The 11,651-nt window shown below is 44.9% G+C and overlaps 2 protein-coding genes across 2 annotated transcripts; both read right to left on the minus strand.

Annotated features, from left to right (window-relative positions):
* Positions 1-124: 124 nt before the first annotated feature.
* Positions 125-1,174, minus strand: gpbar1 (G protein-coupled bile acid receptor 1). The gene has a single exon (XM_076724120.1). The coding sequence runs from the start codon at positions 1,172-1,174 to the stop codon at positions 125-127; it is 1,050 nt and encodes a 349-aa protein (XP_076580235.1).
* Positions 1,175-7,084: 5,910 nt separating this feature from the next.
* On the minus strand, positions 7,085-10,882 carry aamp (angio-associated, migratory cell protein). The gene is made up of 11 exons (XM_076723035.1): positions 10,539-10,882; positions 10,255-10,392; positions 10,047-10,166; positions 9,712-9,851; positions 9,197-9,341; positions 8,813-8,896; positions 8,533-8,648; positions 8,334-8,428; positions 7,928-8,018; positions 7,634-7,788; positions 7,085-7,539 (listed from the first exon to the last, which is right to left on the minus strand). Exons 1-11 carry the CDS (start codon positions 10,627-10,629, stop codon positions 7,464-7,466), a joined length of 1,251 nt encoding a protein of 416 aa, XP_076579150.1. The 5' UTR covers positions 10,630-10,882; the 3' UTR covers positions 7,085-7,463.
* Positions 10,883-11,651: the final 769 nt, after the last annotated feature.

Below are 11,651 nucleotides of genomic sequence, written 5' to 3' on the forward strand. Positions count from 1 at the left end.
GCTGTCATACAATATTTCCTCCTGGTGCCCTTAATCAATACCGTTGGCATGATGTCTATCAACCCTGGTAACATCGTTTCGTGCTGATTCATATTCAGAAATATTCATATTCATCAGTATTTCCTCAGACTGCCACCGCCTCTGTCCTCTGCGTCCTTCGCCTCCATCTGTCTCGGAGCTTCTGGAGAAGTTTGTTCGCAGGTTCTGTGTACTGCCTGTTAGCAAGGCCGAGCACCAGAGGCACCACCGCCATGCTTCCAATACCAGTGCACGACAGCACAATGTGAGTGGTGGAGCTCCACTTGGTGTCACTGATCAAGAACGCGATGCAGACGTGCATGTAGATGATGTAGGGAACCCAGCACGCAAGAAAGGTCAGCGACACCGCCACCACGCAGCGAGTGTACCGCAGGTTCAGCCTCTGCTCTTGGTCTGAGGCGTGATTTCCCCGCTCCACTGAGCGATGGAGACGGCAGATGTCCTTCAGCTGGCCTCGGGTGATCCATAAAACCCGTCCGGTCATGCCAGCGATGGCAAGAATGGCAGGTAAGACTAGTCCATACACCTCTAGGTAGATAAAAGCGTTGGGGAATACTCGCCTGTACGAGCAGCAGGTGGTTCCATTTGTTGAACAAAGTAGTGTAATCTTTTCGCTATTTACACAACACCCATCCCAATCTGGCCCCGTCCAGTTATTCCACCCAAAAGCAGGTAGAGATGCGTACAGAAGCGGTGGCGCCCACACCACAAGCAACGCCAGAGGAAAACTGCGATGCATCCACAAGTTATTGTAATGCAGGGGGTCGACGATGCAAATGTAGCGCTCATAGTGGACCATTACCAGGTTTAAAAGGAACGCTAGGAAGAGGAAGTTTGGGAAGATGTGAACCACCATGCAGGAGTGAAAGCTTAACTCTCGGATCACACCCATCAATGGAATGAAAGGAAGCGCCACGCCCGTGCACAGATCTGCCACTAACAGGCTGAGGAAGAAGTAGTTGGGTGTGTTGTGAAGCTGCCGGTTCCAGGCGATGCCCAAGATGATGACGAGGTTGGCCAGGATGATGGAGGTCGACAGCGGTATGGTGATGGCGTAGATGAGCTTCTCCCTAGAGAGCAGAGCATGGGAGTCGTTGCAGTCCATCATGTGTGACATCTGCAGACTTCCTTCCATTTGCAGCCTGGCTCCACTCCCATCAAGGTGCAGCGACCCTGTAAGGAAGGAGAAACGCTGTTAAAATAAATGGATTGTGAAGTTGAAGAACAGAGGAGAAACTGAAAAGCTCATGTAGCCCAGTCTAAAGAAACAAAAAAAAAAAAAAAAAAAAAAAGAATATGGAAACAGAGACGGATGAATAATGTAGGTGTTAGAAAGCATTTCTTTACAAATCATCATCTGTGAGTAACCATTATTTAGTGCATGTGCTATTTTATCTGTAGCTTGACTGTCACCTACCGCCTGCTCTTGGTCACCAAGCTCATTATTTTTTGCTGTAAAGGAACTTTTATTTTGGGTGCAGCTTTTTCCACAATGTGCTGACATTTCCTAAATTCATTTTTGGATTTAACATACATTGTATTTGTCATATTTACATGTCATTAGTGAGTTTAAACTGGAGGTAGTAATTAATACTAATACTGAGTAGGATTATAGATTTGTGTAAATAAGTGGAGGCGCTGCCATATTATAAAGTTCATGCTCAAAAAGTAAAAGCTGGACATTTCATCTGTTGCATGCAGGTTAAGACAGTCAACCACTGGTAAAAGTTCAGTTCAGTCCTAGCAAACTAAAAACTATCATCACTCGGAACAAAGCAAGAGAAAGCCTCTGTCTTTAAAGAAGCGACCAAGAACGGTGTAAAGTCCAAACTGCAAAGGGAAAAGATGTTGACCAGATTTCAAGTGGAGAGCGGAAAGAAAGAAATTTCAGGTGATTTATTCTCAGTGCATCTCGGGGGGTGAGGAGGAAGTCGCTATCTGGGACACAGAAGAAGGAGATTGGCCACAGTGCAGACAGGAACTTATTCAGGAAAGGAGCACTCTGTAGGAAGATGAGGCTGCCTTCACCGCAGCAGAAGACGTAAAGGATGGAGACGAGCCGGGGGAAGGACGTCAAGGAAAATGGACATATGTCTCTGTTTCGGTTGAGTAATCCGCACTGATTCTGTCTCATCAGGTGGTTGATGCACATCTGCATTTTTTATGGCTTCATTAGATAAATTATAGAGACCATAAATCCAACTTGCCATCCCAATATTTCATTATCCGGATGGCTTTGTTTTTTCTGTTAATTGCTCAAGAAGAACGATACAGAACGGCAGACAGTTACAGCGTCGACAGCCTGCAGAGTTCATTTCCCCCATCTGTCGACCGCCGAAGCAGATTTAACCCCACAATAAGAGCCGAGAATAAGAGCATGCGTTAATGGACGCGAGGCCGCTGCCGTTCAATAATTCATCAGCTTGGACTCTGGAGTTACACCTGCTTTTGTGTCTGTTGTATTTTAGAAAGTGACACATGTCCTGGAGATATCTGAACAAGCTGTGAAGCAAGTCAGTTTATGGTCATCAGAAATGTTCACAGATCAACTAAAAGTGCTTCGTAAACGATGTTTAGCAAAAGGTTTAAAAACGACAGTATTTTTGGCAACTGTGCAACAATCATTTATATATGAAAGCATATAAGATAATGATGTTAGAAATAAACACTGCAACATGTCAGTATTTCCACTGTCCGCCTACATTACATACGATCTGCGAGCAAACAAGCTCGATGAAGGGAATTTAATGGTATCAAAGTCCTGTTTCAGTAAATTATTGCCTTTAAAAGGGGCTTAAACGGTGGATACAGACATAAATTGATTTTTCATGGTTTGGCTTAGATTTAGTCTTTCTGTCTGGTTTCTTGAAGCTTTTTTGTTTTATTTGACATATTTTAGAGGCCTTTTCTGGATTTTTCTAGTCATAAGAGGCACTAAGACAGTTTTCTCATGCTTTAAAATGACGCTTCACAAGACAAATACTCTAAAAAAAAAATAACCCTGCAATCCATGTAATGTAGAAAGTGATGATATGACTTAAAATGCTCGGAACCATAACTAGAATAAAGCTTGTACCTTGGGATGAACAGTCCAGTCATGTATCCTTTGAAGAAAAAGCTCATAAAATCCAGTTTCTTATGACTCTCCGGTTAAGTCAAGCCTGTTCCCCTCATGACATCCACCAGCAGAAGGTGCAGCCTCCACCATCAACGACAGGAGCTTCTTCTTTTCCTTTAAGATGCTTTCAGACAAGCGATCCACAGCAGCCTTTTCAAAACCTCTCCACACACTACAAGAGAGGCAGAGGAGTGTTGGGCTGAGCCTCTCGGAGCCTTTAAAGGGGAAGTGCACGGCGGAGGAGGAGGGAGGAGGTGACAGCAGCTGCACTGAATGTCTGCTCCTGAGCATGAGGCAGCAGCGCCCGCGGACCCTTCACACGCTGACTTACTGCTCGTCTTTGGACTCTTCATCCATCAGTCATCCGCAGTCCAGGGCTGCAGCGCTCGTCCATGAATGGAAGAGGACAGAAAGCTGTTATCACTGCAGCCTGAAAATGATAAGAGCATTCCGCGCTAACATCAGTGGACCAGCCATGTGTTTTCCTTCGTTACACGTTCCAGGAAAGAGTGTCCAACTCTGGACAACATGAACGTCTCTCAGTCCTCCAGGAAGTTTGGAAGTGTGGACAGGAATGAGAGTTTGGCATAGGTCTATGGCCAAAAGCAGCATTAAAAAATAAAGAATAAATGGGCAAGATAATGTGAGTAAATACCGTTAGAAATAAAAAATATTAAGAAATCAATACATACAGAGAAAAAGATTATTTATTGAACCTTAACATTTTTGGGGGGCAAGATGTTTTTTCATATATTGCATTGGGATTTACAAGTGTGTCAATTCTCTGGAAAAACAAAATTCTAGGTTAATTTGGTTGTTGTCAATTAGTGGGAAACTAATTTAAACTTTTTAATTCAACAAAAGCTGAAGCTCTTTGAGGAAGAATCTGCGGACCATATATGTTCTTTTCAGTGGAGTCTCTGCAGCTTGAGGCTGAAAGATGATGTGAATTAAAGGATGACCTTTTGTAAAGCCTGTACATGGTTAAAACAAATGCTAAGATGTATTTGCTCCATTTATTTGGCCCTGGACTGACCTACAGGTATACATACAACAGTGTGTACGTCTTAATTCATAACATCTGTCACACGTGTCTCGTATTTACGCGCAGCGGTGGATGGAGGGCCGGCGGTGACCCGTTTTTTTGGCCAAACACGGACGCCTCCTGCACTGATAGCCCGCAGCAGACCTGGTGCTGGTGGAGATGGACGAGCTCCAGTCAGATAATGGTTTTAAACAGAAACATTCCTGAGTGCGGGAGCATCTGGAGAGACGCTACGCAGGGAGGACAAGCTGGACGTGAAAGCACAACATCTTCACATTACAGAGGAGGAGACGGAGCATCTCGGCTTTCCCAGAACGGCCCGCCACTTTACAGCAGGCCGACATCAGCGGTGCAATCTTGATTTTTGTTATACACAGTGGAAAAGTTGAACATGATGTGATTAATTTAAGGCACGTTCAGTCAGACCTTTGTCAGCAAGGGAGATGAAAGCTTTTCAGTCATGCTGGCTAACGTTAGCTCACGGGTGGTACTGTCCTAAACTCCCAGAGAGTGAGCCATCCACCACCAGTTGATCAAGAATATATCTAAAAATACACTCAACAGCACCACAAACCACATCCTCCAAAACGGCCACACAGTCGAATCAGCACCTGAACATCACAGCTGTGATGGAGGGAGGATTTGTTCAAGGACTGTTTCGCCAGTTATCGTCCTGAAAATGTGTCTTTGCGTGCGTTGTTTTTCTGAAACAGATGCATTTTTAATGGCTTCGCCTCCTCTTCCTCCACATGTTTACCTTGGCACTAGCACCTGTCTCTCTCTGCTCGGCCGATGTGTTTGGCATCTGTCGTCAGCACAGCAGCCCTCAGAGAAAATGAGCTGTAGCTTAATGGATCAGGCTTCAGCCCCGTCGAGGTCTAAAGGTGATAATCCTCTCAGCCGCTCCTCGTCTTTGTCTTCACACAGGCTGACCTTTGAGGCCAAACACGCTGCCGTGACAGATGAGGAAAATATCCTGCTGCCACTGAACGCCACACTTGACAGGCGTTATTTGCCCCCCAGCTGTATGAAACAATGCTGCTGAAACACTGCTCGGTGAGATTTGTGCAGCAAAAGTCATCTTCATCCTCTGACTTCACACCAGACTCAGCAGTGTTTTGACAAACGTGTTTGTGCGCGCGGGTGTTTCACTGCTTCCTGTCTGGATGAGTTATGTATGGACACATGTGCACATGAAGACATGTACAATGACCGCGTGAGCTGAGGATCCAGGTACAAGGAAGAAGCACTTGTGCACAGGATACCGACGTTTTTCCTCATTGTGGCGAGAGGCCAGGACGAGCTGAGGGCAGAGACAGAGCAGAACAACAGCAGAGCTTCAGGACTGGGACAGACAAACAGCAGCGGTGGTTGGACGCCATAAATTCATTCTTCGACATGCATCGAAAGACATGTCAGCAAACACCCAGTCTTACATAAAGACATAAATACGTCCAGCAGCCTGCCTGTATTAAAACGCTGACATAGCAACAAGCAACAAAGTGGCTGTGGAGCTAATGTGTTTCCTGATTGGAGGAAACATGAGTCAGGGCAGTAAAGTCATGATAGCTCCGTTTCGCACAGTCAACAACATCCACTTGTTTCATAAAAAGCGTAATTACTCGACAGCGTCACCGTCATCTGCTGGGATCGGCTTTCAGGACGAGGAAGATTCGGTGCTTTCCGCTATTTTACTGCCATCAGGGTGGAAAACGAGTCTAAAACACATCAGACCTGCTGAAATATGAATTTAAAGTTGCCAATAAAACAGAGACGATGCTCCGCTGCTGTTTGCTCTGCTGCAAAGCTTGAAGCCATTTCACTCTTTCTACTTTACACAGAATGAGCGCTCTGGTGGCATTTACTGCACTGTAATCCTTTTCCTCATATATGCACACTTTCAAAATAAAGAGCTTCTCTTTAGCATTTAAAACTGCAACCTAACACATTATGATGTAGTTGAAACCAAAGCAATGAAGTTAATCAAAGACGTGAACTAAATAAGACGTTTTTCTCAATGTGCGTTGCACTGAAGAACCTTTATTGATGGGTCGATTAAAGCTTCAGCACTCATAAACCCTGTATTAATTACACAGTTAAAGACATATACGTTTTTTGTTTTTTTGTTATTATCTGTTTCGGGCATTTTGTATTTATTCTGGTAGTGAAGAGGAGAGATGGATTGAAGCCTGAGCGTTTTGTGGAGAAAATGGAGTTTTAAAAGAAACATCTTTTTCTTTGACCTCCAGAGTTCATAAAAGAACTTAAAACATTTAGGAAGTTTTATTTTGCTTATTATTTTTTAAATGCTTCCCGTTAATACGCCCTCAAACAGCTGAGAAACTGAAAAACACTCTTCTCGTGTACATTTCAGACTATTTCACTGATGTTAACGATGTCTTATTTAGGATCCGTCCAGGTTGAAGTTAATTTGATACTAACTGGGACCCTACATGTGGTATTCGACAGCAGTACTGACTTCCTTTTAATAATAGGATCTGTCTCATAACGCTCATCAGAACCAAATATGGTACTAAAAGCAGTACGACTGCACTCACCACCTTTACGGTTTTCTGCCTTCCATCATGTCTGTGCTGGTTTCACTTCCTGCTGTCGTCTCCGGCCTGACTCGCCCGCTGCCTTTACTCACATCTGATAAAACGAATAAAACCAATTAGAGCTAAAAAATTAATCTAAACAAGGAAAGAGGCCACTTGAATTCAAAAAGATTTTACAGCAGATTGCATGTTTTTCTCAGCTGTCAGCGTGAGTCTGAACTGATACACAGACAAAAACAGACGCTGGTATAAACCACTTCTTGGATGCAGATGAGGTTTCAGTGTTTTGAGAGGTGGTGTGGACATTAGTCACAAGATGAATTTCCATGGTCACCCAGAAAAAAGTATATTTATTTCTTGATATTTACATTTGAGTTTACATCAAAAGATAATTCCTGACTGAACAGTCTGAAAGCTGGAGGACCAACAGCCTCTGAACCAGACCCTTAAAATTACAATGGAGACGAAAGGAAATTCCTCTTTTCTGTCTCGTGTTTCATGTTTTGGGCTGAACGGTGAAAGCACGTTTCTCTGTTCACTCAGAGTCACATCGAACGAGGAACAGCTTGTTTCTAAGAACCACATGTGAAAGACGCAGCGTTTTAAAATCCTGCGGAGACGGGAAACATGTCCTCCAGCACTGAAAAAGTCTGATCAGGAAAAGTCTGAAACATTTCCTCTCCCCCTCTTCCTCCTCCCGTCCTTATCGATCGGGTCTTTGGAGGCAGAACACTTTCGCCTGGTTGTCTCCTGAAGCCGTGACTGCGACAGACGCTTCCCTGCAGGACAGATGGGACGAGGACAGACACAGGTCACATCATTTAGTGAGTGAGGAGAATCCAACTATCAGACGCCTCCATGAAAACTTCTTACTTGTTGATGGTGAAGTCGAGGATCTCCGCGGTGTGGCCGCGGTACTCGGACACCATGCTGCCAGAACGAGCGTCCCATAAGCGCAACGCGCCATCTAAACAGCAAGTGGACACCACAGAAGAAGACTCTTCCCACTGCAGGTGAACAATGCCGGCCTGGAGGAACACAGAGGGCCTTTAGGTGTGAACAGCAGCACTCTAAACCCATTTTAACGGCAGTTATGACGCTAATGTCACTCACACTGTGGTCAAACACATCACTTTTAACATATACACTCCCTCTGCTGCTTGTTACCTCATGTTGGCACATGTGCCTCACGACCTGTGTCGAGAGGTCGTATATGGCCAGAGTCCCTTCCAGGTAGGCCACAGCTACGAGAGGCAGGCTGGACAGGACGAGAGAGATGAAACATTTCACTCAGCATGTCTGAAGATGAGATTCAGGATTGTGTTTTTGAACGTTATTCTGCTGCTCTCTGCTCTTAGCTACAAAGGAAACAACTTTTAGAGCCACTAAATGGTCTTTTTCATCCTTCAAACTCCGATGAAAAGGCAGGGTCTTCATCCACATGTGTTGCAGATTTTAACCAAATGTCCAGTTCCACCTGGATTCACCTGACAACAACACGTGGAAACTTAACGTCCGCTTCATCTTTCTGCTGCAGGAGAGGTCGAATTACTGGCTGATATTCACAACTCACATGTTGCAGAATCCCACAGACTCGACAGAGTTGGCCTCCTCTTCGTCTTTTGATCCTTTGGCTTTGCCTTCATCCACAGAGAACGAGCCGAGCACCTTCACACACACACACACGACCATGAAACACACACTTTAATCTTACAGAGACCACAACAACACACCGTTCTCTCTGTCTTTCATGACATCGCTCTGACGCCCACCTTCCCTGTGGCGGTGTTGATGAGCTTGGCGCACCCGTCCACCGACCCCGTCAGCACCAGAGAGCCATCACTGTTGCACGCCAGACAGGTCAGCGCCCCCTGGTGTCCGTCCTGACCTGTTGAACGAGACAAACACTTAATGCAACAGTGATGAGTATTTTCTCACCCATGCCACTTATAAAAAGATCCTTAATGAACAAACGCACCACGTTAATAAAAAATAACTCTACAAACAGCTTCAGATGGAAGGGGAGCAGAGAGAGGAAGCTACTAGACTCACCTTTAATGACATGGATGGCGTTTCCTTGCTTCAGATCCCACACGCGTACCGTGCCGTCCTCGTAACCCACCACGGCCCGTTTACCTGGAGGAAAGTTTCAAGTTCATTTTTCCGCAAGACTTTGAAAGATATGATGGCTCCATCACCCGATCACTATTGCCCAAATGACGTAACCAGCACAAGGTGGCAGCATCCATATCTGGACATTTTGGATTTTTTTTTTTGTCCAGCTGGAGGACGTGGCGTCTCGTCATCCATCTTTAGTTTCAGCGTGTTTTGAGGCCAGTATCAAGAGTAAAGTATGCAACATGGCTTTTCATTGTAATTTTAAACCCTGTAACTACTTTTTGTGAGTGACTCTGTCTTGTTTTCCCATTGCCTCACCATCAGGAAGGACTTTGCCGCTGGTGGCTTGGCACGCAGAGCTCTGGAAGGTTTTACAGTCGCCTGAGGGGATCTTCCACATCCACACGTTGCCGTCGTCTGTTCCCGCCAGCAGCACTGGAGCGCAGGGATGCCACTCCAACCACTGAGGGGGAAGCAGGGCAGACAGCCATGAATTAATAGCTATGTTACACACAAACACCGATTATTTCCCTCTCATTTCCACTCCAGTTTTCTACTAGTGGCCAGTGAGCTGGTCTTATAATTGTTGTGGCTTGTGTGCCTTGCTAAAGGGCAACTCAACACTGGTGGTTGAGGATGGGGGGGGCGTCTAATCATTCACTTCCTCCACAAGACCACAAAACCCAGTCTGAGCGGTCATCATCTCATATTTCCTCATAAATTCCTTCAGCTCCACTAAAAAGCTTCACACAAGCGCTTACAGATGCACAAACCGAACACGCACACAAACACACATACGCTCAAACACACACTCGCCGTGCTGAAGCTCTCACCTCCAGATCTCCCACTTCGAAAGACCAGATCTCCTCTTTGGTTCCGACATTCCAAACTTTAATCATGCCGCTCATGTCACCCGTCGCCACCAGGGAGGAGTCGTGGCTAAACAGGGCACACGTCACAGAGTCTTTGTGACCTGTGGACACAAAGGGGAAATATGTTTTTATAGATCCCACATAAGTTTGGTGAATTATTTCACAGTAGATCATGAATAATCCAGTTCTGTGTGGACGCTTTGGCAAACAGCAACAGCAAACTTAAACTACTCAAATGAAGTGACTGCAGGTGTAACTGCTGAGTATGAATCCAGCCCTCAGTCTTTAACACTCACCTGTGCACTCCAACAGAACCTCTCCATCGCTCACCCTCCAAACGAAGGCCTTATCATCCTCTCCTCCGGTCACCGCCATGCTGTTCGTGGCAGGGTCCAAACTGACACAAAACACTGAGCCTGGACAGAAGAAGGGAAGAGCAGTGTGAAAGTTAACAGACTGAATGCGGCTGACAATAAAGGCCGTAAACCCAAGGTAAGGTGCTACCGGTGTGCTTGGAGAAGGTAAGCTCGCTGTCATCTTGCTCCGCCTCTGCTTCCATCTCATCCTCAGTCTCCCAGCCTTCATCATCTGCGTTTGCAGGGTCTTCAAAGTCAACGTCCTCCAAGTCATCAGCCAAATCATCTGACAGCGAGAGAGAAAGAATGAAGATGGACGTCTGGATGGAGTCTAATTCCAGCTACCAGAAACACATCTAGCCTGACACAGATTATCACAGGTATGGTTAAAGCTAAACGTTGCCAAAAGTGACTTATGAATTTTCTACCCACCGGGACCAGGCTCCGTATCGTCTAGATCAACGACTTCAATAATTTCCTCATCTCCGTGGAGCTCGAGCGCATTTTCCTCCGTGTTATCCATGCTGTTAGCTAAAAGCTAGTAAAACAACGGAAAAGTAGCGATACGAGTAAAGCTAGCTAACCTGACTTCAGGCTAAATGACTCTGAGCTGCTTACAGAGTCCTAACGTGATTAAAAGTTACGCTTTCGCTCACAGATGTCACATTCAGTGTTCGGTGAATTTCGGTAAACAGTAGTTAAATGTCAAACGAACTGTCTCCTCATGTTTTCCTCACGTTGTGGTGACTGGACATACAGACGCACCCTGATGACGTAACACGTAGCCATATCCTCAGCGTCCATAGAGACGTAAGCACTGTTAGCGTTGTTTACATCCGGGTCCACAAGATGGCGCCGTTGGGCTAAGTGAGTACATGAATGCTGCTTAGAAAATACTGCACGACCAGTTTGGAGTGTATTTCAATGGCACTAACAGTAATATTAACACTAAACTAAACTTTTGTACATTTTATACGAAACTTTATTTTCCAAGGTCACCTGACTGCTTCTCAGAGCACGCTAGCATGATCATACTCATAAAAAGTGCTACGTGGTTTATTGTTATTGTCTGTGCACGTTTCTCAAACCACAGTATTGCTGTTAAATTATATATATATATATATAAAAAAAATCAATCCTGGAAATAATATCAGAGTTAACCAATCTTGCTAATTTTCCTAAAATAATAATTGCACCTTTTAAGTTACAAATCAACATTATTCCATATGTAGTGTGCATTGTTAGCTAATTTTCTTCTGTGCCGTACTTCAGGTATCACTGTCCACTTGCTTTATTTCTGTTTCTTTTGTTTTCGTCATGTGTGTAGCTGTCCACATACGCCCTCGAGCCATCATTGTGGGATAAAGAGAAGTCCTCTCACAGCTACTGGTGATAATTATAGGCAACTCCATCATTATCAGCAGCATCATGCAGATAATGTGTTTTTTGGTTTGTACAGTTTCTATTTCTGTGCTGTTTTTAGTCCAGGAAGCAAAAGCCCTTGCATGTGCAAAATCTCTTGTCCAGTCACTCACTGAGCTGTGA

Source organism: Chaetodon auriga, chromosome 23 (assembly GCF_051107435.1).
Source record: "Chaetodon auriga isolate fChaAug3 chromosome 23, fChaAug3.hap1, whole genome shotgun sequence".
NCBI lineage: Eukaryota > Metazoa > Chordata > Actinopteri > Chaetodontiformes > Chaetodontidae > Chaetodon > Chaetodon auriga.